The following is a 25,763-nucleotide window of genomic DNA, read 5'->3' as shown; positions in this document are numbered from 1 at the left end:
GGGATCCGATTACGGTGCCTGGACTCCCAGGGTAGGGGGTGTTTTACTGGGCACAGTCTGCTTTATTCATATTTGATCCGTTTCTGTCAGCCTGCCATATAGAATTTCCCAGCCTTTCTACTTAAGCTGCCATAGAGAGTTCCGCCGCGAACTAATTTAATCCAAGGCCGTAAACACACCCCGAGCGGACTAAGCTGTCTGGGCGGGCGGGGATCCCTCCCAGCGCCGTAGAGATATCGGGGAGCCCCCGATGGTATGGTTTTGATAATTTGATTCCTGGCTAACTTCTTCTTAGAAAGAATATTTTCTAAATTCACTTTATGAATTACAATCTACAATTGCTCCAAACTTTATATTCGGAGAGTTTAAGTTCTGCTGTTTTTAAAACGGTAAAAAGGAGAGTGACATTTGCAGGATTCCTTGGCTTGACAAGTTTATAAACGTTTGGTCGCTTTGGGTTAATGGAAAAGTCTACTTTCCATCAGCCTTCCTATTAGAAACAGATAGAGTTTGCAGTCAGCTTGGCTTTTCTCCATTTATTAGAGTTTTAGACGGTTGGGGGGACTAGAAGTCATTGACGGAACTGGTAGTCTCTTAGATGACCTAAGATAAAACCAAGGAAGAACAGACTGCAAACCTTCCCTAGCAGAGATACTTAGGTAGAAGGAGATTCTGTGATTAGCATACGACAAGGACAACGACCGTGAATTTAGCCTCTTTCACAGACTTCTAGGAGCGCCGGCGTTTATTTTTAGGGGGGGGGGGGGGGGGTCACGATTTTCAACATGGTCCAGGTTCTCTAAATGCTGGCGGAGATACTTTCCGCGCCCCCCGATCTTGAACCTGACCCAAGTTGAAATTCGCGAAGCACACACATACCAGCACTCCTAGAAGTCTGCGAAGGACGCTAACGTTACAGGCATTTCACATCTCCGACTTTGCACTAATGTAAGGTAACTTTCCATAACAATGATATGAGTTACAGTTGAGACGCCGCTGTGCACATTGCCTGGACAAGAATTCTAACGTTTGATCAAGGAGGTTATAACCTCCTTGGTTTGATCAAGTGTGCGTGTCCCTAACAAGAAAAGATACTAGTAGTCCGACACTAGTAGTTCGATAGTTCCAGTTTCAAAGTTTAGCCTGGTCACCAGTCTCTACGGGTTGGCTTAGGTGTATTTTTACGGAAATGTTTTCGGCTTGATTACAATTTACGTGAAATGCACTGGTTACACCTTACGGAAAATTTTCGCCTCCTCCCTACGAATTACGTGAATAGCTTCCCTGCGAATTACGCGAAATAAAAAGGGCCTGCCTACTTAGCCTGGAATCCAAACCTATAATAGCTCCAGAGTCTCCTCTCCTATTTAGGCTAAGAATATTTGCCAGGGTTTCATTTGCAGGCTCCTACGCGGGTGAAATGTGATCTTCACCGTGGACTGACTCTACTGGCTAATCATTCCCTTTTCTGCCGAATTTTACGATCCATACGACCGTAGGAGGGCCTGGTGGAGGCTACCATGATCTACCATGCATCTATAATCGACTCAGTGTGACTTAAATCGTGACCGGACCGCTCAAGTTTATATCGCCTTTAAGTGTCATCGGCATAGCCGCCGTAAGCTTGAGGATGATCTTGTTAAGTTCTGTTAACAGTGGAAAAATCATCCTGTCAACAGTACAAATTTACAGCTGTTGACAGGATCATCCTGTCAGCAATGCAATTTTTTCTACTGCTGACAGGATCATCCTGTCAACAGTGCATTTTCTCTACTGTTGACAGGATTATTCTGTCAATAGCTACTTCCATAGCGTATACGTAATGGGCGCCACAGCGTCGGAAAGCCCATCATAGGTGATCAGAGAAGCTACTGCAAAGACCATCCTGACGGCAGGAAGTCCGTCCCTGACCCGACAGGGTGTATCTAGTAGTAAATATTCCGCAGACCCGGTCAACAGTCAGCCACTCGGCCACACCAGCCACCAGATGTCCACCAAATTCCAGGGCTGTTCTTAGCCTCCTTCGAAGGCTTTTTGGGGGCGACGGCGTCTAATTTTTGGGGAGCGCTGATTCGCGATTTTTAACAGGTCAGGTTCTATGTTGACAATAGCGAATCAGCGCTCCCCCAAACAATAAGCTATAGAAATAAACACCAACGTACCGCCCCTAGAAGGCCTACAAGCGAGGCTAAGAGTTGTCCTTGGTTGAGATTAGCCTGGATGGCAGACTGTTTGCAGGGCAGGAAATTTACGACAGACACCCCTTTACTTAGATGTTACAGAGATCGGGGATCTTCTGGGAGGAAGGGCGGTTCTCTCGGTATCGTTTCTGTGGCTGGATTGGAAAGGATCGCTCAGGCTTTAAACCTCCGTGGTCAGGGATTAAAATCGATTCAACCATCAGGGCGTGAGTGTTTCAACACAGCGCCGGCACTCCCGCTTGAGCCCTTGTACACACTCCGGCATCAAAACATTGTAAGGCCACAGCAATTAAATTATATGGATGGCATCTACGCGCGCAATGATTTCCGTTTGATTTCGAAAAAAAATGAATTTTGTTCCCCTCCAGAGATGGTAAACATGACAAGAAAATATGGTAGTAATACTAGTATTGGTTGTACTTGTAGGACACCCGTGATTTAGCCTCAAGTGTAGTTACCTCTTTGGAAATTGGAGGTATTGTTTTTGGTCAAGGTGTGTGTCTGTGTATGTATGTATTATGTGCATTTGCGTGTGTGTCAGTTTGTGTTTCCGGATATTTGTGGTCAGCATAACTGAAGAACCTCAGGATGGACTGCAATGATTAAGACCTGAGTAAAGTCGATTTTGGCCCCTGGTGTGTGACCTTGGTGCTGCAGCAGAATTTTCTATCTTTTGTCCCGGAAATGCTATGGTCTTGATTTTGTTTGGTGGTAGGTAGCTTTTGATGTAACTGAAAAGGAAAAGTGTTGTAGGTTTGCCCTCCTTAGCTTGCTCTGGCAATGCAGGGTCATTTTGTCAAAATATTCAAAGGAAGATAACTGAACAAAGGAACACATGATTTCTATTTTTTTGTATGCAACAGATGTACACAACCAGATGCAGATCATGCAAATTAAGACTTAATTTGCATAATTGATGAGAAGATTCTAAGATTCAAGTATTTTCCATCATTGGACTTTAATACTTGTAATGCAAATTGCTTTTCTGGTTTTCATGTTGTTACTTTGTACACGTTTCTGTTAATGACATTATTGACGGAAAATACCAAATAAATATCATAAAACAGATTTGCTACAAGACATGATGTCTTATCATTCCATGCATTCCATGCAAATAAATAAAACAACCAGCAAACTAGCAATATGTTACTTTTTACATTTCTAAATAAAACAAGTTTATGTACACATGTAGTACATATCCAGCACTGGCCAGATGCCTATTTGAAGTGTACAGTGAAAGCCTTGTACTTAATATTGACATGTAAAAACATAAAAAATTGTATCACCTCACTTGGATGACAAAGAAAAATCACAATTCATAATGATTATTACTTAATAAATTACATCCACATTATTGAATAGCATTTGCTAAAACTAGGCTAACTTTACACATCTTTTCCCCAATATTGAGACATCAATGGCTTAAGTATCACAAATACATTTGTACACGTACATAGATGGAGACTGGTAAAGATGTAAACTACACACATTAGATAAATGGAATAGCTGTTAAAGCGTACTATTTTTACCACCGAGCACACTGAAGAACAATAAAGGAGCTCTCATACCTCAATGAATTATTTAAAATTTTTTTGTGAATTTTCATTCATTATTGTGATTTTTCGTTAATTCTACCAGGACATGTTTGCATGAATATAAAACACTGTAGCTACAGCAGTCAGTTTAGAGCATAGTTGAACTGGTTGCCAAACTTGTCGTTGTAACGTCGCTGGTCCAGCTTGTTCATTTCGGTTGCAACCCTCTTGACTGAACCACTGAAAATAAAAACAACAAACCTTAGGTATCCATTGACATCCATTGAGATGGATAACATTTTCTTTCTTGTTGGTTAGCTACCCATATACAAACAAACTCTCTATGAGCTACAGCCAACACATGTACAAAACTGCGTAAAAGGGCATGTAGGCCTCCAACTAAATCAAGAACTGGGATAGAACCTCAATCCACGTATCCACAGAATTTGATCCATATGGCATAGCAGCGTGATCACTTACCGCTTTCATCACAGGGACAAGTCAAGCTAGAGACTAACAAATCACAGAAGAAAGAAGATCACACATACATTTTGCAAAAATCCCAACATCAGAGGGTCTTAAAATAGTCCCAAAAAGTCAGTTATCTGACCTGTTGAACACCTTCCTTTCCAGTCTTCTCCTCGTTGTGTTCTTGACTTTCTTCAGGTCAGTGAGGTTACTAAGTTTCTTGCCCTTCCCTTTGCCTTTGCCCTTCCCCCGTCCGCTGATAGTCCCCATAGCTATGCCAGTGGCAGCCTCAATATCTCGCTGTAGCTCTGGGTCTCTCCAATCCTCAGAAACTTCAGTTTCTGTAAGAAAGATATGAACTATTAATCTGTGGGAGACAAAAAGAAAACTTTCTCCGTCAATCACATACATTCTCTTTAAACGCATTCATATTTCATTCTCATCTCTTATAGCACATCACAAAAAAGAAAGAAATTTTTCAAAATTTGATTTCTTTTAAATTTCTTTAAAAATTAGTTCCATATCTACAGGAATAACACTGAAAAATATGTTTCAGGGTTCAAAATACTGGGTGCATAAAAATTTTGCACTTTTGTGCACCTAATTGTTGACTACAGTGATAAAAATGCCGATCGTTATTCAGATGTTATAAAATTTGTTATATTTAACCTTCAGCACACTGAAAGAGCATCTGTAATTCACCTGCTAGCTGCTGTTCCATTCTCCTCCTCTCCTCCCTTTCCGCATCTTTCGGGTTGGCTGGTTTCCCTGTCTCGTCCCGCGGGATTATGGGACCGTGAAATGGGCACTACAACAAGGTTCAACAATTAATCAAACATCTCATACGTCCGTGAAATATTTCATTTTTGAAGAAATGCTAGTTTTTGAGAATTTCTTGATGATTCTGTCTAATGCATTTTTCCAACTTGCTCTCATAAGATGACAGACATGCACATAGCAGGAAATTGAAGACAGGAAAAGAGGTAACCTATTCTGGGACCTTTGACCTAACTTCCTGTCAGTGTCCCTATCATACAGGAACCAACCACTCTTTTTATGGTTGACATAATCAGGAATTGTATTCTACTGTCATAGGTGGCACAAAACTTTAAAGTTTACCTTATGACAGGAATACATGTAGCCACAATGCACACATACCTTACATCTGTCCATCCTAGGACAGAGCTTGCCATTGGACAGTGGGGCCTTACATGTCCACTTGACTGGCTCAAACTCCCCGACAAACGTGATGGTTCGCTCTTTTGATGGATCCAAACGATTCACCTCGATTTCACCTTCGTCAGACGGGCGCCAAAACCTGTGCAAGGACTCGTCCCTATTAAAATTAACAATAAAGACATTTGAATTCAACACTGTTTATGAACTTATAACATAACATAACATAACATAACATAACATAACATAACATAACATAGTGTTCGGATAAGGACTATATGTTTACGTATTTAGTACGGATTCAAGTGTCTAATCTGTAATTTGTTACATTTTATCTGACCCTTACCTCTTCTTCCATGACCTCAATGAAAAGAAGCCAGCAGGCCGATTTGAGTTTCTCATGAATGAATAAAGCCTCAAACAAACAAACTAGGTAACCTGAAAACATGTTTTTTTGCTGTTTTACAGAACGATTTCTGTAAAATCAATGCATTTTATGATTTAAGTTCACTGTAATTTCATGTTGCGGTAAGGAGAAAATGGAGTGTTTGTGGTTAAAACAAGGTGGCAGGCAGGCAGAAGACATGCATTTGTGTGGTGTTTTAAGTTTACGTTGAATAAAGAGGTCACCATGAAAACTGCAACATCAAACCACGATAAAAATGTAAACATCTAACATATACATGTTACAGCATTATCGCCCAGGAAGGACATAAAAGCTTATACCCAACCTTGGATCACACCTTACCTCACAATTGTAGGCTTCCTTGCCTTTTCCCCCCATGTGTACAGGTCCATACCAAACGGTACCACAGGAGCCTTAGCCAACAGCTCCCTTTTTGTGGGGGAAGCTCTTGAGGTAGAGGGTTGGGCATCAAAGCCTACCTTCCTCTTTTCTCCCCTGAAAATGATGAGTCAAATAATAAATAATATCAAAAGACTTTTACAGAAAATGCATAAAATGAGAGACAGTTGCAGATCAGGAGACCAGGCTCTGAGGCATCTGAAGCATCTCAGCTAGGGCTGCATACCTAAACATAACATCAGGTACAGAGGTTTATACAAGTGGCGTCAAAGGGTGTCTGAGTGACCTCGGTCGGGGAGGTAAAAGAGGGTGAAAGCAGAGGGATAGGCTTTGCCTTCCGATACCATGCCCTAGACACAGTGAATAACAACAAACTGCATCCACGGCCTCAAAAAGGCTATGGAACTACATGTACCTTTACCAGACCTGTATCTGTACCTGAACAATTTGGCAAAGTAACCTGTGGTATTCAATGATGACAGAAACACACAATGTTTGTATAAACTTCAGGAGTCTTTTGCATATAGAAGCGATACTTTTCTTTCATGTTTGTCTCAAATCAAAGGTGGTTACTGATTTCAAAGCTCAAGCAAAATGTTTGTCCGTCACGGACAGCAAAATTGTTTTGAAATAACTTTTAACTTAAATTCATGTCTCTTTAGATCAATGGATTGACTTGAAACTCAGGATTTATAAATCCTGATCACAATCTCTGTTCACAGAGACTCCGATTGGGATCTCTACCCTGTCAACTACATCCATTCAAATTATAACAGGACATCTCGGTTGGGGCTGCACCTGTCCTTTGGAGGGAACGTAAAATGGAGGTCCCATGTTTGAGGAGGTGCCTCATCAAAGGGGAAGGGCTAGCAACCCCTCCCTGTAACATACCCTGCAACAGAAACAGCAAGGAAACTTGCTGCCCTATGTGCCACTAGGCACTAAAAGGTGAACAACAACAAATAATGACCTGTTGTCCTGGCTAGGTTGGAGTGTAGCTGTAGACAGTGCTGCGCTGTAAGAGGTTGGGTCAGAAGGGTTGTTGTCCCCACTCAAGAAAGGATGCCAAGATTTTTTGGTGGGAGGTTTTGTTCCCGAAGTTGTAGCGGCAGATGCAGATGCAGCAGCTGTAGATGCAGGTGCAGGCACTGTTCTAGGTTTGAGTGCACTAGGCTTAGTCTTTGTTTCAGACTTGGCTGGTTCTAACCCTGAAAAAACAGGAATAGAGCGATTAAGACATTACTCCAGTCTTTACTAATCATTGAGCACATATCTCGGTGAGCAGTGGATCATAAGTTGCAGAAAGTCTATAGCCCCCCCACCCCCAACTTTCTGCAACTTATGATCCACTGCTCACGAAGACACATGTTCTATCTGCATAACGTGACGTGACAGGAGCAGTGGATTGCTCATTCCTTGACAAAGACTGGAGTTGGTCAGTCGAAAATTTGGATACATTGTAAGTCAAATTTTTGGGTTGGAAATTACAGTTCGACTTTGATCCACAATTACAAATCACTGACATTTGCCTTATACATGTAGTTTACAAACTGTCCATACCGTACTCTGCTCTAAGAGCATCGGGGATCCTGGGTTCGTATCCCTCCTTCTCCTCTACTTCAACAAAATCGTCGTCACTGCTGTCATCTTGACCTCCCTTCCTTCCTTCCTTTTGTTGCTGTTTGTTTGTCTTCTGTTCTGCGAGGATGCCCAACTCGGCACATTTCTCTGATGCAGCCGTCAGAGCTTGTTTGATGTCGATGGCCCTCTTTATCTCCTTTTGTTCTGTGCCGGCTTTTGAAAAAACCTGGGGCACAGAAATCAATCCTCAAATGGACTCAATATTCCAACTTTGTTTGTTTGTTTGAATATTTGTTTATCCTTGAGAAATCATGCATTGAAATGATGAGTAAGGAGGTAAGAGTCAGACAAATTATGACCAAGACTATAATTTTCTGTTCATTGTGATCACTTCCAACAAACCATTTCTCTCTCCTTTTACACCATACAGACCTTCATGGCAAGTTCTGCAGCAAAGGACTAGTTGCTGAAAATCTATTTCTCCTCGGTTTCTAATCAAACATATTTTGTCAATATTTCCTCTTAGAACTGATTAGAGTCTTAAGAATGGGGAAATCTAGAGATCTCACCTCAAGCCACCTTCCCACTGCTGGCTGAAACCTGCCGACTATCAACTTGTTCATGTCTCGTAGAGTGTCCATGATGTCGGCATTGTCTCTGTCCTCGCGAATCCCGGAATCATCTGAAGAGATACATGTACAAACAGATAATCAAACCCATCGGTCTCAAAACTAACTAAACACATGACTGGAAATCAATTTTCCTGTAGAATGCTCATCACTATTATCAAGATAAGAATACTATCATTCTTTTGTCATCCTCAATTGAGGTGAAGACACTATGATGCCTTTTCCAGTAACTAGTAGTGCAATGTGGCTTTGCTATGGCTCGCATTTTTAGCCAAGCACATCAGGTCACCCCTACTTCTCTCGATAAGTGTGTTGATTTCTTTTACATGCAGAAGTTTGTTTTTTTGGGGGCAGATAGGTTTTGATGTAATGAAGAAATGGTGTAGATTTGGACAGCTTGTTTTGAATCTGTGAATTGAGAAATATTTTCTGTGTACATTATGTAAAGCTCATTTATACATATGATGCCCCAATCTCTCACCTGGGTTAAACTCTATACTGATGTTGTACTTGTGGGACCCAAGTCCATGGTGCCTCACCACATCCTCTTCATCATCATCACTGTCCTCCTCACTGTCTCCCTCCTGCCCATCCCCAGTAGAGACTTTCAGGGAATCTCCATCGTTAACCCTTTCTCTATCCCCTGACATTAGTGAACCTTCCCCTATAAGCGGCTTCTGGACTCTAGCTTGCTCCTTTTTCATAAAAACGTCACTATTGATATCTTTTCCATGCTGTTCTTTTCTACTTTGCTTCCATCCATGTGAAGTAGTGGGTAGAGTATTGTTTGTATCTTGGTCCCCATTCTTGGGTGGAGTGATGTTCAAATCCATGGCATCATTGCGAGGCACTAGGAGCTGGAAGCAGGATTCTGCCTGAGTCAAACATTCATCTATCTCTGGCTTTGTTTCTGAAAAAGATAGACAAATAAAACAGATGTTACAAATAATGCACGTTTGTATAAATAGATAAAATAATGTGACTTTAAGGCTATTTAAAAAAAATGAAACTGATCTCGGACCAGTTTAGCTCACTGAAGAGCTACTCATCCACTGGTCATGACAGAATACAGATAAATGCATGGCAATTACAGGTTCATTGTACTGGGGAAATCCTAGCCTTTTTCGACAAGCACAATGAACATTGGACCATGAATCAACGTCCCATCCTAAGGACTGCAATTAGGCGAGCGACAATAGCCAGGATTTGAACTCCCAACCTCCCGTCCAGAAGCAGGGTCGCTATTGCAGCTTCATATTATGGTACATGTATTGATACCTCTATTTTCCGTACTTTACTTCTATTCCAGTGTTAACAGTTACTTAGATCTAGCCACTCAAAGTTGAATAGTACAATGTACTTTAAATACATTTATGTTCACGGTGGTTTAACGTTTGCAGTTTTCACACTGATAATGCTCATTCTGCCTTCTGCCCAACTACTGTACCTTTGTTCCTGGAACCATGAACGAAAAGCAATCATGACTACTCCATTTTCTCCCTACCGCGAAATCAAAATCACCAACTTAAATGCAATGATGTACAGCACTTGAGAGAGAATTAACTAGTGTTTGAAAAATATAGTGTATATTTCCTACATGTATGTACATTCCAAGGATGCAAGACAAACAATGAAAACATCCCTTTTATTTCACCTTCCATTTCCTTGAGTGCATTTTTGGCCCTCTGTAGTTTAATAGCCTGTATCCTGGCCCGCTCCTGCTCTTGTCTGGTCCTCTCTACATTACTGCTGGCTGCAATGTTGTTAAAATCAACCTGAAAATGCACACAAAATGTAGGTAAAATGACTATTTATTTCTGATAATTTTGATGACGTCCTCTGCAGACTCCAAATTTAGTGCGCGAAGGGCGGAAAAAAAAACAAGGCGGGCAAAAAAAGATATCCACATTTTTTAACTTGAATACCATAAAGCATGTAAGAAGAATTGAAGCAATAAAACATGGTATTACAACCAACAAGTCTTTTATCCCTGTATTCAATAAAACAGTAACTAACACTGGTGTCAACATTAAAATCATTATGAATTTAGACCCGGGTTTGCATAGCACATCAAGAACACAGAGACAAGGTTTCCCATACACTGGGCACTGGAGTCCCCTGAATCATGCAGCAGACTGACTGTGACCAAATAATGCTGTCTCTGCTGACTTCGAAATCACCAAGGAGGTTATATAACCTCCTAGAAATCACCATTTCTACATGTGCAAATGCCTTTTTACGGCATCTAGAATTTTGTTGCAATGGAACTGACAGACGTTTGAAACATACATTTGTATTGCCCCATTCTAGGTACTAACGGGGTGCCCTAACTTGTGACGCGCTCTAACATGTTACTGATTTTGTAGTTCATCAATTACGCAGATATGGTTGTTGATTGATATTACATGTGTCCATTGACCAATATAGGGTGAACAAGTCTCTAGCAGACAGACCAAAAACAAGCCCGTGATTGCAGGGGACACCAGATAGAGGACACCCTATTTCACTGGTAATTTCATACAGGTGTATCGCAGAGTGGACGTCCCCAAGCCTGGCCAAAAGGCTGACTGCCGCAAGAAACAGACGAGCCTGGAGACAGATGTCCATTTTCATAGCCACCTTGTCCCCCCAACGACCCGGAGGTCAACGGACTAGGTAGGTAGGTTAGGTAGGTACATGTGTTCCCCCCCCCCACTGTTGTTTTTTCCTCATACCAAACACTTGGACAGCATGAAATTGATTGACATGCAAAGCTACTGGGTAATTGTTAATCCATAGAGCCCATTGTGGAGGTCTGCCCCCTCCTCCAATTTTTGGATGCCCTGCATCCTAGCTTAAAGCCTGGTCTGAGTTGAGCAGTTCTCACCTTTCTGTTGTACCTAAGGAAGTTATAGCCTAGAGTCAGTTTCTTGTAGGCCTCGCCAAACTGCTCCTGCCAACGCTGGATGGCCTGAAGAGCCTGCTTTTTGAGCTTATCGGCCGCTCCCTTGGGAGGTGGCAGTGGGAAGTCGTAGTTGCTTTCCACAGTCAGCTCCAGGAATTCCTGAAGGTATCAAATCAAGCCATACAGTCACTGGAATAAGATGTTTTTAAACTCTCTCAGATGAAAATGTCTTTGTCCTTTTACATGCACACATGTCAATACCTTCCTAACAACAGCCATAACTTCTGTTTCTATATTTGATATTTGTCACCTTTGCCAAGAAGGTTAACATCAAAATTAAGAATTTCCTGAAATTACATAAACCATAATACTATTGTTTAATAACATAGAAATTTTCACAAAATATTCACACTTCGGGTGTTATTTAACATCGACCCTTCATAACATCATACCTCCAGCTGTTAATTCTTCCCACCAGGTAATTACATTAATCAGTGCCCTGCCCACTCATGACTTCACAATGAACATGGCAGCCGATTTGGAACTTTGGAATTGCGGCTCGGAAAGAACATCATTTTTAGAAGCAAACAAAATAAATATTCCAAAAATAATTACTCAAGCAACTGGATAAGATTTTGAAACAGTCAGACGTTTCAGACAGTATCCACTGTCTTTCGTCAGCGACTAACGATAGGACTGAGAACACCAGCTTTATACCAAAACTCTGAATGGATATGTTAATGAGGTAAAGACAATTTAGGATGTCTTGAAGTAGTCTTCAAAAAGAAGATTAATTCAAGACAAAGTTATGCCAATAGTTCAATTAGCTACTGTTGTTCTAGTACAGTAACTAAATGTTGCTTGTCCGGGGGTGGGGGGTGGTGGGCAGTGCATTATCCCAGGTGCCTGAAAGTTGAACGCGTAGACCGCCTTTCCTGTTGAGGGCGGGGTTGTACATCCTCTCATATATTGCTTCTCTAATTCCCCGTTCGAACCAGCGTTCTTCACGATCTAGGATGTCCGTTGATTCGAAATTGAATGAGTGTCCCTGGTTGTGTTTTAGATGGTGGTAAATGGCAGAGGAGTAGCGGTTAGCGCTCTTTCTGCAATGTTCCTTGTACCTTTCTTTTAGTGGTCGACTTGTCTCTCCAATGTACATGTTATTGCAGTTCGGTTCCTCACATTTCAGTTTGTAGATGACATTGGCTTTGATGCCTTTTTCAGGCCTGTCTTTTGGATGGACTAGTTTCTGCCTGAGAGTTGAGTGAGGTTTGAAGTTAGTGGCAATGTTGAAGTTTTGGAAAATACGTCTGAGTTTTTCCGATACTCCTTGGACGTAGGGAATGGTAATGTTGACCTTGTTTCTGTTGGTCAATGGTCTGCACTTGAGTGTTTTCTTAGACTGGTCAGAAGGTTTGAGGGCCTTGTTGAAGGTCCAATTTTGGTAGCCACACTTGGCTAGAGCCACACGGAGATGTCTTTGTTCTTCTGTTTTTGCTTCGCCTGAGGTAATGACATTGTCTGCTCGATGGAAGAGAGTTTTAATCACTGCTAGTTTGTGTTCCAAAGGGTGATGGGAATCAAAGGCCAGATATTGATCAGTGTGGGTCGGTTTCCTGTACACTTCGAACTGAAGGTTGCCATCCTTCTCTATGATGGTTTTGGTGTCTAAGAAGGGGAGCCTATCGTTAGTCGCTGACGAAAGACAGTGGATACTGTCTGAAACGTCTGACTGTTTCAAAATCTTATCCAGTTGCTTGAGTAATTATTTTTGGCGTATCTTATTACCTGGATGTCTAACCTTCATCAACAAAATAAATATTGTTGTGTCCTTTAATTGAATGTTTTCACGATAATCAAACACTGATTGCTCATCAAATAATGTTTTTCACAAGCCGTGCCGTGGTGTAAGCAAACCTCCTTGGTGTAAGGTTCCGAACTGGCTGCCGTGTTCATTATGACGTCATGAGTGGGCAAGTCACTGATTAATGTAATTAACTGGTGAGAAGATCAGATAAGAATAAAGAGCTGGATCCATGGAAGTATGGTTTCTGATGGTTCAATGTTAAATAACATCAGAAGGGTGTGTATTTGCTTTAAACATTTATATTCATTGAATGATGCTATTCCTACATGTATTTCAGATAATAACTTAAATAAGAAAATGTTGTATTTTGGTGTCTTATGCACTTTAAATGTTAAGGTGTCGTTTGTGTGTATGTCTGTGGACAGCATAACTCCAGAAGCTGTGGATGGATCCTAATGATATTTGGTAGGTGGGTAGGGCTCCGGAAAAAGAAGCTCAAGGTCGATAATGGGTCCCCTATCAGCTTTCTACAGTACAATGCAGGGAAACTCCATGTTCTGTATATGCTGTGGTTGTGATTGTAAGTGGTGTTGGACTGTTGGTTTAATCCCCCCCCCAGTAGTTTTTTTGGAAGTGTAAGGGCTGATTTTGTTACAGATTTGATATGTAGATACCTTGCTCCACTAGTGCTAACAGATAATATGTTCATTGTGCCACTAAGCACGTGGGTCAGAATGAACGTATTTTTTGTTAGTACTAGTACTAGTGTTAGTACAAGCTATCTACATAGTGAAAATCATGACGATCCCTCAACCCCTTCTTCAGTAATTATCTTTCAAAGTCTGAATCAAGTTCCCTTGCTGTTACTTTTCCGTAGCAGGTTATATAGCAATTTAACAGGGAGGGGTTGCTAGTATAGTAGTACTAGTGCTGATACAGTACCGGTACTGTACCGTAAAAATTGATTAGGTACAGGTCCAAAATACCAAGATCATGAAATGGTACTGTACCGACATAAAGTTACACCTGAAGTATGTGCTTATTTTGTGACTGATCTCCTGACCTCATGCAACACCAAACATGACCAAAGTGACACCTTGGAACAGCATAACTAATATGCAACAGATCATTCAGGCAGGCCGGGTGTTTTGATAGCAAGGCCAAGGAAGTTTGGCGGTAGGAAACCTAGTTATGTTCTTTGAATAAAGATACTGACAAGTTGAAAACAGTTTCTTTATGTTTCTGTCATTATTGAAGAAGTTCAGAAAAACACAAGTTGATATTTTAAATTGTTCAGGTACAGCAAGGACATTATATAGTGTCCTTAGGTACAGGTACAGGTCCGGACCTGTACTTAAACCTCTGTACCGGTACCTGTACCTGATGTTACGTTTAGGTACGCAGCACTAGTCGCCAGCCTTCTTTGACCATGGGACCCCCTTTTTATGTCCCGTCCAAAAGACAGGTGCAACCCCAACCAAGATGTCCTGACCCAGGATTTGAACCAGAGTCTCCCAGTTAGCAACTACACTGTAATTGGAACCAGGAACTCAACTGTGAGCCTGCTACCAGTTGAGCTGTAGGGACATCCCTAACAATCTATACTGTACAAACGTACTTGAAATTCTGCTATGAGCAGTTCCCTGAAGGCGTGGGACCTCTGGAAGAGTTCATCCATTGTCTGGAACGCTGAAAGCCTGATCTCAGCGTGGTCCTTCTGCAGCTGCATGTTCAGCAGGTGATACGTGTGCTTCACATACTCATCTGATGTCCTGTGGGTGGCAAGCATTGACAATGTCTCAGAAATGTGGACAGATTTTTAAGTACTGATATAAGTGGTCTTGTGGTTAGGGTTGTTGAAGTACAAGTAGATCTAGAATTGAAAGGATATGGGTTTAAATCCCTAGCAGGCCCCATATGTTACCTTGGGTAAGGCAGTTTACACGAATATCCTCACTCGACTCTGTGAAAATGACTACAGTCAAACCTGCCTAGGCGACCGACCACCTCTTCAACGCGACCACCTAGCCATGGCGACCGCTTTTTCTTGGTCCCTAAAATTTTCCCCATAGGAACAAGCATTAAGCGGCCTGTCCAAGGCGACCACACGTCCAACGCGACCGCGACCGGCAAATTGGGACCAGACAGAGCACAATCCCTGCCCATGATGACCGCCTCATTTTCAAGTGTGTGGTGACATCGGATTTTGCTGTCTATCGCGGGAATGTTTTAAAGACCTTGACGGACAAAAAGCTATGGAATAGCATTGATTTCTCCATAAAGTGTTTTAATAAAACGTTCACACTATAAACATTGTAAATACAAAGGTTTGTGAATACAGTACTCTAATATCAATGTTGTTGTGCCCATCGCAATCTTATAGTTTACCACAAGCGGTACGTTCGGTACACGGTTTAAACTTATAATAGACACATAATTTGTATGACATAAACAAGCAAATTATATTAATAATATATAGTAAGATACTTAATTCCATGCTGAAATAAAACATCACAATTAAAGAACCATATTGCCACCTTAAAGGGGTGTATTGTAATGGGAATATAAATCAAAATTCACTGTTTTTGGTTATTTTTCGACATCATATCTTGAATCTACCTTATTACACTGCACAACGATATGCGTCACGTATGAATGAAACTTTGTAGTGTCGTGCGAACGTCTTGGAAAAAATATTATATACGCAATTCCCACCGCCGCTTGACTTGTTTGCCATTTTGTCCAACATTCAGACGAACCACCGAACACGTGATCAAACGCGTGACGTTCTGAAGTTTGTCAACTTGTGGTGATTTTCCTGTGATGCTCGATCTCTGACCGCAACAGTCGATTTGGGTAACTCTTAGCATCGGCTGACTTATTTGCATACTATTCCTGGAGGGGACCATAAATAATATGCAAATAAGCCAGATTTGCACGTTTTGCTTTTTCGTCGTTTATTACCGGGGAGGATCCAAATATTGCTCTAACAGCGGGTTGACTAACTTAATCGTGTAGTGCATCTTTTGGCTGCCTTCATACGTTGCAAAGATGGCGGAGCGACAGGATGAACACTGCGGCGTCATTTCAACTCTGATTATCCAACTTTAAAGGCAAAGACGGGATGTAGGTTTGTTTTTAGAGGAAGTCTAATAAATACTCTTCCGATATGTTGTGGTATCTTTTCACATGTATTCTACGATGAACAATTAATGAGTTTCGAAGGCCATGTGCTCAATTCGTTCATTCATGAACCTGCATGGAAGGCGTCAAACTTGTGCAATTTTTAAAATCTTCATCCGTTGGGGCTTACCAACTTCAACACATACTCCAGCTTAGTGGTTATTTACATGGAGGTTTGGCCCATAACTAGGTGAATTTGTCATGTGCAGCTACCCATGCATATCTCTGCAACATTGATTTTTAAAACCTTACCAGAATATGGACTTTACCAGACTATGGATTCCCCCCGTTAATGATGGAATTTTGTGATAAAATGTGTTGCAAAGAAGTAACAAATTAACGTTAGTTACAAAAGTGAATCTGAATGTACATTTTTCAAATTCTGAATATTTTTAGTTTTTGACACCCCCCCTGTGTACTCTTAACTTTGGGCAGTAATTTTCTAGCGAGGTCCAATCATATGGCTGCTAGCAGGTCACCGAATGTCACCGACAATTAGCCAATGACGGCCAAGTTGTGGATTGTTAACACCCCTGGTCTGATGTAAATGTCATCAAATCAAACCAAGCGCATTTGAGTCGTTGTTTCCACTTTGTTCTGTACATCTAGATGTAAAGTTAACTTTCATGACCAAATCGCTAAGGGACTGAAGAGATGAAGTCTTAAACTTTCAATGGCGCTGCACTAGCGCCAATGGAGCGGTTGCTACGGGACGTAACAGATCCCAACAAAGATGAAATTTATCGAGTTGACCCAAAAGTTGACCCAAAAGCAAGCTCTCCAAGACGGGCCGCGTACAAAAATGGAGGATAGTCAAATTGGCTATGACTTACGGGAAATTTTCACCTCCTCCCTACGAACTACGTAGAAGAAAATATCTTCCCTACAAATTACGCGAAATCAAAAGGGCCTGCCTACACCTTACTGAAAAGAGCATGCCATGCAGACCCTCATGAAGTGCTACAGGGCGTGTTTATCTTCTTCCAAGAATACGGCCCTGAAAATGAAGACCGCGATAAGAGACCATTGGCCGGCATTTGTCCCCCCCCCCCCGCAAACAAATTCTACAATACGCCCCTGTAAGGTTGCCTAGACTTACTTGCATATCTTTTTCAGTGTCTTGACGGTGGCCTTGTCCAGCTGATGCTGCCCGCTGGTAGTCAGATCTTCTACTAACTTTTCCAGCTGTTGACAGACGGTCAGGTCCATACTGGCGTTTTCTCACGTCTAGAGCTACAATAATCGAGACGTATAACTAGAATTTGTAGCGTTTGTGGCTAAAAATTATGTGCGGCCAACAAAATAGTACACTTCTCTCTCTCGAAACGCTTTTCTAGGTTCGTTATGAGAAGGATATTTCGAGCTAATTGTGGAGCATTTTCCTTATTTTTGAAGGATAAAAATCACACCATATGTAGAGTAATTAACGAGAGGGGATACAGAATGTTCAAAATACCAAATATGTCTCTTTAAAAGCTAAAACGATCCGAAGAATGCAGGATTGCATCTGAATTTGCAATTCTATCGGCTTTAGGCTTCCATTTTGTATCCCACAATGCTCTGCTTGCAGACGGTTTCACTAAAGCAACGGGGTAGACCGAAGATTCCACTCGTTAATGGGTGGGAATTTTTTGTACATCATGTACTAGTATACGTAACGGGGGTTGCCCTAACTTATGACGCGCCCTAACTTAGGACGGATTTTTTAGTGATCTTGTTATGCATAAGTACGCCGTGTTTGTGTCCACTGACTATGCTCATAAGGAAGATAAATAAACCTAGTCCATGCACATAATTTTTATTTGCATTCAAAACATATGTGTACATATTCATTTCTTGTTTTGTCGAGAATAGTTTTTTTACAATAATGATGGCAATGCTGAGTAGAGGGTCCCCGCGTAGCTAGACGGCCCGACACCTAAATATACGACCTGTGCCAAGCAGATATACAACTATCATACACATAAGAAATATAACTTCATAAAGCACACAAAAATTGGGTCTTTAAGTGTTTGTTGAGAAGAAAACCGACCAAGGAAAACAACGTAAACATCGCTGCCGTCGGGCAACGTTGTTTTCCCGCCATTTTTTGGGGCCGCGATGGTGGCGGACGGCGATTCAACGCACAGCTTTGTAACGCTCTAACATGTGATTGGTACCGTCTATGAAAAGGAAACTGAATACAGATATGGCGAAGATATTTCCCAATAAGTAGACGGAGTATTGTTGATGTAAGCGGTGTCGTTTTTTCGTAATGATTTTGTAAGTCTGGTCGCATACATGACGTACGTCGGGCCGCGCGCAAAGTGCGTAGTAGCCTATTTCCCGCCAAAACATGAGCTGGGATGCGCTAGATATAGCCCTTCTCACATGACGTTAGAAGTGCACACAGTCAAAATTTTCCGGTCAAAAGAAAGCTAGAATATAGCAGACTTCAAGCCTTATTTACATTTCCCTAACTTCATCACCAACTTCCGAAGAGAGCAAAATTACCAAAGCGTACTAAGTTAGGCACACTATCTGGCGTAGCACTAAATCAGAAGGTACATTCGTGAAAACGTCTCACAGCGTTTGCCGCTTGTAACTCGGAGCGTGAAGGGCCCATGAACAGTATGAATACATTTCTTGTCCATGTATGTTCTTTAGATGAATGTGTTCAAAATTCATTCATTAAAACATGACCATTCTCTGGCAACCAGCAATGGAGCGCCATGAGTTCGAGCGCGTAAAAAAACGTCCTATGTTTGGGCGACTCCCGTTATGTTAGGCCGTACTGATTTTATCATATGGATTACGTCCTCTGGGTACTGCAAAACTGATACAAAACTGATACATATGTGGCGAAAAATGAAAGACGCTCGCCAGTATCTTAAACTTGATGCCTTCCTACCGAAGTTTCTGTTTTATACCTCTTACGATCTTCGCAACAAACTCAATCTACCTCTACGGCTACCTCTTTGATGGATTTGATGGATTGTATTGATATTTGGTATGTGGGTAGGTGTGGATGAGACCTAAAAACGATTAGATTTGGGGGAATGTCGGACGACCATTACCAACTCGGCCCAGTCAACTCGGCCCATTTTATTATAATACCTGGTCAACTCGGCCCATCGCCCTGGTCAACTCGGCCCATCGCCCCATCGCCCTGGTCAGCTCGGCCCATCGCCCTGGTCAGCTCGGTCCAACTCCGGAGACAGTAATTTGTATTTGACAGTAATTCAGGCACAAAGACGCACACACACGATAAGAATTTTCAAACAAATGATACCTTTAATCAGCGGTTAATTCAACTTAATCCAAGTGTGTGTTTTTTCTCCACAAGTATAAGTTATAACGAACAGAACTGGCACTGTAACTAACTCCTAAGTCAACAACGTTTTACAGAAGACGTAAACTTTAATACACTATTTACACTATAGCAATCGGTACATACGGTCGGTCAATCCGGTCAAACCATGACTGTCGTCCTTGGGTATAAACTGGATACCAACTGGACAAGGTTGGCAACCGCCCGTTTTATAGACCAACACGTTGTCTGACAAAAAGACGCGGTCTCTATCAAATCATGTTGATTGGCCGATGGGCCGACTTGACCACGGCAATGGGCCGACTTGACCACGGCGAGTTCTCATTATAATTGCCAGAGGACGCTTTTGATCCATGAGGATGAAGCGTCTTTGAAAGTAGAAACGTACGTGTCTACTTCTCTAGTAAGGCTTTCCAGGCGTCGCTTTTAATCTATGAGCATAAAGGTTCTATAGCAGAAGACACACAGTCAGACCGGTCAGTTGTTCACACCCAAGCAAGCCATTATGATTAATCCCTGGTGCTGAACGCTAAATAAGTACATACACAAACTCAATACAAATACACAGACATACACATACTAACACACACACGAACGTATCAGTCCTTGACGCTAAACACAAAGAGCCAGTTAGACACACAAACGCGCCGAAAACGCGCCGCACATGAACATATCTATTCTTGGCCCTGGCCTACATATCTGTAAGACACACATGTACCTATCCTTGGTGCTGAACTCACAACTAAATGTCCTTGATGCTGAACACCACACGTGTACACGTGTCAGAAATACAAGCACACCTCCTCATGGTGCCAAAATTAAGAAATCGTTTACTTTTTCCCCAGTATCTGCAATTTCTTTTTTTTCATATCTTTTTTAACACGTACGTGAAACAAAAGTGCCGTCGGAAAGGGAAACAAGTAAACCGATTCAAAAGGTACGGACTCCCGTGACACGACCTGGGACGTAATGAGATTTAGACTACTGCCATTCATCAAATATGGCAAGAAGTTCATATAATGTCGGTAAAGTATAACGTTATGTTTAGACGCTGTATTTGAATATCATAACACTTTTTAACAATGGCGAATATTGCAGTTCTAGTAAGGATTTCCAGGCGACGTTTTTGATCCATGAAAATGTTCCTTCTTTGGCAGTAGAAAAAATTCGTTCTAATGAGTATTGCCTGGCGGCCCTTTTGAGTCATGACTTGCGAGTTTCAGTCTTACAACTTCCATTCAGAATGCTCAGGCGGCATGTCCTTGGTGCTGAAAACTATGTAGATTAACGCAGACGCTTGGACAAACAAACATGTAACGTTATCATGCACAGTAAACGTGAGTTTAGAAAGCATCGTGCGGCCAAAGCATAACGTTTTCCGATGGAATGACGCTTGACTGCAAACTACTGCAGATCTAGTAAACATTGCTAGGCGACGCTTTTGATCCAGGAGAATGTGTATTACTATCGCAAGAAGGATCAATCATCCTGCACACTAGTGCTGCGTACCTAGATGTAACATCAGGTACAGGTACCGGTACAGGGGTTTAGGTACAGGTCCGTACCTGTACCTGTACCCGAATAATTTGAAAAATTAACATGTGTTTTTCTGAACTTCTTCAATGACAAAAACATAAACTGTTTTCAACTTGTCAGTACATGTATCTTTATTCAAAAAACATAACAAGTTTCCTACCACCAAACTCCCTTGGCCTAAAATGCCAAATGCTATCAAAACTCCCGGCCTGCCTGAATGACCTGTTGCATATTAGTTACTCTGTTCCAAGGTATCACTTTGGTCACGTTTGGTGTTGCATGAGGTCAGTCACAAAATAAGCAAATACTTCGTGTAAATTCATATGGGTACAATACCGGTACTTCATGATCCAGTATTTTGGACCTGTACCGAATAATTTTTTACGGTACAGTACTGGTACACAGAACCGGTACGCAGCACTACTGCACACCATCAAAAATATTCAATCAGGCCAGCTGTCATCGCACAGAAATGAGGATATTAGTTATGGACAGATCTCTCTTGTTGTATCAGTGATTGACAGATTTTGATCTGCATCAGAATAAAGCTTCACAGCAGATATTTGCAGTTCTATACAAAGAATTGTTAGGCTAAATGCTTTTGATTCATAAACATTTAGGTGCTACAGCAGGCCTTTCATCTATGACTAAAGTTGTTCAGTTCATGTTTCTGACTTTCCAAAAATGTATTCTCCAAGCAGAGGCTTCGATCGAGAGGGGTAGTTTTGTCCGGGATTTTACCGTTAAAATCCCGGACAAAACTACCCCTCTCGATCGAAGCCTCTGCTTGGAGAATACCAAAAATGTCCAATTGGGCCACTCAAGCAAGCAACCCGTCCATGGTTTCTGAACACTCAACACACACACACACACAAACATACATACACACACACACACACGATGAATCAGTACATCCTTGATAGAAATGACCAAGGTGCCGAACCGTCCTATCCGTCCTGGTGCCGATACGTCCGACAACCCGTACACACTCATACACGCGCGCACACACATACACACACTCACACACACACAAACATACGAAACACACTCATATGCGCACACACACATACACACACACACACTTGCACACACACATACACACACACACACAAGCATAACTTTCTTGGCAAAGGTAACTAGAGTTCCACGACCTCATACCTTCGCCAAATGATTTTAACCTTTATGACTGACGTATTAGGAGTGTTTCTCATCAATCATAAATCATACCAGTTCATTGTCTTAAAATATAACATGTCCAAAGTATGAGCTGAACAAATTTATCATCAATTATGCAAATGAGGCCCTTATAAGCATAATTTGATTCAACGATGTTCACATTCACATAACGTCCCGATGCCACAAAAAAGGATTAAATGTGTGAAATTGCCGTCTTTTGCCAGTGTGGAATAATAGAGGTTACTCATTAAGTATGCAAATAAGGCCCACATTTGCATATTTTCTATCTATCAACAGTCCTCTCTTCCTCAGTTACAATTTGAATTGTCATATCATGGAACAAAGCGGATTTTTAAAGTTGCCTCATTAATTATGCAAATTAGAATCTGATTTGCATAATTATCGTCCAATCATACTAAGCATCACAAAAGCTATCCACATACCAAAAATCATGACCATCCATCAAGGCCATCATGTTATAGTATTTTCTCATTAATTATGCAAATGAGGTCTTCATTTGCATAGTTCATATCAATTAATATTTTTCTCTTCCTCAGTTACATATGTCACATGTTTCAGAGTCCTATCATGGAATTTGGCGGATGTATAAACTTTCCTCATTAATTATGCAAATTAGATCCTGATTTGAATAAGAAGTGTCTCATCATGTACATCATCACTCAAGCCATCTACCTACCAAAAATCATTACCATCCATCAAGCCCTTCTTGAGTTATTCCCTTTCAAAGTCAGACGCAAAACCTGCTCCTGCAGTTCCAAAAAAGCCGCTAGGGGGCCCAAACCCACACCACTTACTCTCTGTCCAAAGATCTATCTACCACTCAAAAATAAGTTCCATAGCATGTCCAGAACACGAGATATCAAAACAGGAAGTTCCGCTGCAGTACCGTAAGAAGCCGCTAGGGGGCCCAAAATCTCATCGTTTTTAGGTCTCATCAAAACCTACCAACATACCAAATATCAAGACAATCCATCAAGGCATTCTTGAGTTATCCTGTGCCACTACAAACAGACAAACAGACAAACGCTACCCTCTGCATAACCTTCTCGGCGAAGGTAATAACCTATCTAGTCTACTCTGGATAAAAGCATTGATTGAAACAATATGAAGAAAATTGAGAAATGTATTGTTACAAAATACATTCAAATTCTTAAAAAATGTACTTCCTAAAATAGTTTGTGACTGCTATATTGCTAATCTATTTCTTGAACTTCATAGAACAAAATTTATGAAGACACCAGCAGGAACATAAGTCATTCCTCTCTAGGGCAAGCTCCTCAATGTCGACAGAACAATAAAAATATATGATTCAATCACAGTTTTTCTTTTTACAAAATATCTTTATACCATACCTGACTAAACAAAGTTATGCATATACAGTGTAGTCAGTATACAAGTACAGTACTTTGGTTTAGACTGAAACCATTATTAGCTGGGGTTTGCTTGTGCACCCAAAATTGGAGCAGTGTACCTCATTGTTACTGTGGGTGCCCAGATGCACTAGATAGTATTTGTGTAGGGTTACGTCCATACACACTTCATCTAATTGCTTGTAAGTTTGTAACTTTGGTATCTGTGAGTATGGCTTACATCACGCACAGTTTCACATTATTACCTAGTGCCAAGTTTCCTTGCTGTTTCTGTAGCAGGTTATATTTTTTACAGGTAGGGGTTTCCAGCACTTCCCCTTTAAAATGCTTAAGGAACCTCTACGAACACGGGACCCCCATTTTACGTCCATTCTGAAAGACGGTGTAGCCCCAACCGAGATGTCCTGACCCAGGATTGAACTGGGGTCTTTAATTAGCAACTAATTGGAACCAGATCAACTGTAAGGCTGATACCAGTTGACCTACAGGGACATCTCTTGCTCCACTGTTTTCACACCAGATCTTGATGTCACTTCAGACATGGAGGACCAGTCTTTGCTTAAAATATTGTCTTTGCATATCTAAGACTTTATAGTACACTGCAGTGTCTATCCCGTCCACACATTTGACGAGTCGCGCATGCAGAAGAGGACCACGTGTTGTGAACTCAGTCTCTCCGATCATCTGGAAGATTGAACCGAGTCTTGCTTGAAATGGTTCGATGAGCCTCGTGTTGACAGTCAGTTGCTGGTGTGGGCTGCTGTTCTGGGTCCGCTCCACATTGGACAACTCGGCAGTGCAGACAACAATGTCATGGGTCTCCAATCTGGCAAGAGAAAATAAGATACATACAAAATTCATGGACTCTTTAAGTAAAAAAACGGCCTGCAATCCTAAATATATAATTTAATGTAAATTTACTGCCACTGCCTTACTTAATTTGGTGTAGAGCGTTGACAGTCAGACACATGATTTAGTTTAAAGCCCCTAACTTTGTATCCAATACAGAGGCGGCGGCACGAAATTTTGTATGGAGGGGGGGGGGGGTGGGCGAGATAATTGAGATGAAATATTCACTATGACGAGCGCCGAAGGCGTGACAAATTAAGGGGGTTCCGTCTGTTGTTTTGATTCCTGAGATAATGACACCTTCTTTTTCTTCACTTCCCCATAGGAGGGCCTGCATGCCCCTTTTACGTAGAGCGTAATCGGGCATTTCAATTTTACGTAGAGCGTTGCCGACCACTCCATAATTTAACGTAGAGCGTAGGGAGGCTTTTCTGAATTTAGCGTAGAGCGTTGGGAGGCTTTCTGAATTTAGCGTATTACGTAGCCGGCCCTTCGAATTTAGCGTAGAGCGTTGTCGGGACCCCCCCATGCAGGCCCTCCCATAGGGCAACATGCATTGTAATACTGGCATTTATTGTAACTGTTTTAATAGTCTCCCCAATAGGTTTGTATTCCAGGCTATTATAAGTCTTATAGGCCAATCTTTCCAAAAGCCCCCCTCCCCTTGAAAAAGGGGTCGTACAAAATGAAAGTTAAACCTGAAATTCCCTCTGCGTAATTGCTCAGATTTATTGCAATTATCTAAAGCCTGGCTTACTTCCCCATCACACGCACGGCTTGACCGTCCAACTCCTCGGATCCTCTTTGGAAAATCTCACAGATCCGGACAACTTGACCATTGTCAGGCAAATTTCGCGCCATCTTGTAGGTTTTTGGGACTGTGCAGCAATGGACTCAATTGCAGCAGCGGCTCTTTGTAAGCGTTGGTGATACCATAATTTTAAAGGAAATCACCGTTTCTTGTTCACAGTATTTTGAAAAAATATTTTAAAAACTTACAGGTGTACATAGGATTTTGACAAACGGATCAAATACATGTATATGACAAGTGGTGGTGGTAAATCCATCCAATAATGGCTAGTCCCTAAATTGCCGCAAACGTACCATCAATTTAACGTTAAAAGATAATATCGACCAAAAATTCTGCTTTTTATGCGCCTGTAATACATAAATGTATTGCAGTTGTGGAAATCTTGATACGTTTTTGGCGAACTATAAGTTAGCATTTTAAA

General features: G+C 41.5%; 2 protein-coding genes across 5 annotated transcripts; both read right to left on the bottom strand.

Moving 5' to 3' along the window:
• Positions 1 to 3,025: 3,025 nt before the first annotated feature.
• On the bottom strand, positions 3,026 to 17,839 carry LOC136431458 (UV-stimulated scaffold protein A-like). 4 transcript variants are annotated; one of them, XM_066422835.1, is made up of 14 exons: positions 17,726 to 17,832; positions 17,369 to 17,502; positions 14,705 to 14,858; positions 11,262 to 11,438; positions 10,050 to 10,170; positions 8,877 to 9,305; positions 8,336 to 8,448; positions 7,746 to 7,992; positions 7,156 to 7,393; positions 6,129 to 6,281; positions 5,363 to 5,540; positions 4,907 to 5,012; positions 4,347 to 4,545; positions 3,026 to 3,976 (listed from the first exon to the last, which is right to left on the bottom strand). In XM_066422835.1, the coding sequence occupies exons 2-14, from the start codon at positions 17,476 to 17,478 to the stop codon at positions 3,880 to 3,882; spliced, it is 2,322 nt and encodes a 773-aa protein (XP_066278932.1). In that variant the 5' UTR covers positions 17,479 to 17,502; positions 17,726 to 17,832; the 3' UTR covers positions 3,026 to 3,879. The 4 variants fall into 4 exon arrangements, with proteins under 4 accessions (XP_066278932.1, XP_066278933.1, XP_066278934.1 ...); XM_066422836.1 differs by lacking the exon at positions 11,262 to 11,438 and having other exon boundaries at positions 17,369 to 17,839; XM_066422837.1 differs by lacking the exons at positions 14,705 to 14,858; positions 17,726 to 17,832 and having other exon boundaries at positions 17,369 to 17,477.
• A 5,578-nt stretch (positions 17,840 to 23,417) lies between these two features.
• LOC136431457 (CST complex subunit TEN1-like) lies at positions 23,418 to 25,589 on the bottom strand. The gene is made up of 2 exons (XM_066422834.1): positions 25,289 to 25,589; positions 23,418 to 24,508 (listed from the first exon to the last, which is right to left on the bottom strand). The coding sequence occupies exons 1-2, from the start codon at positions 25,390 to 25,392 to the stop codon at positions 24,217 to 24,219; spliced, it is 396 nt and encodes a 131-aa protein (XP_066278931.1). The 5' UTR covers positions 25,393 to 25,589; the 3' UTR covers positions 23,418 to 24,216.
• Positions 25,590 to 25,763: the final 174 nt, after the last annotated feature.

The sequence above is a fragment of the Branchiostoma lanceolatum genome, chromosome 3 (assembly GCF_035083965.1).
Source record: "Branchiostoma lanceolatum isolate klBraLanc5 chromosome 3, klBraLanc5.hap2, whole genome shotgun sequence".
Lineage (NCBI taxonomy): Eukaryota > Metazoa > Chordata > Leptocardii > Amphioxiformes > Branchiostomatidae > Branchiostoma > Branchiostoma lanceolatum.
This window is presented reverse-complemented; position numbering and strand designations above follow the sequence as displayed.

Coding starts and splice junctions, on each gene's coding strand:
- LOC136431458 (XM_066422835.1), bottom strand. CDS start 17,478: ATGGACCTGACCGTCTGTCAACAGCTGGAAAAGTTAGTAGAAGATCTG. Junction 10,171..11,261: donor TCCTTAGGTACAACAGAAAG/GTGAGAACTGCT, acceptor GTGCATTTTCAG/GTTGATTTTAACAACATTGC. Junction 8,449..8,876: donor CAGTATAGAGTTTAACCCAG/GTGAGAGATTGG, acceptor GTATCTCTTCAG/ATGATTCCGGGATTCGCGAG.
- LOC136431457 (XM_066422834.1), bottom strand. CDS start 25,392: ATGGCGCGAAATTTGCCTGACAATGGTCAAGTTGTCCGGATCTGTGAG. Junction 24,509..25,288: donor GCCGTGCGTGTGATGGGGAA/GTAAGCCAGGCT, acceptor TTCTCTTGCCAG/ATTGGAGACCCATGACATTG.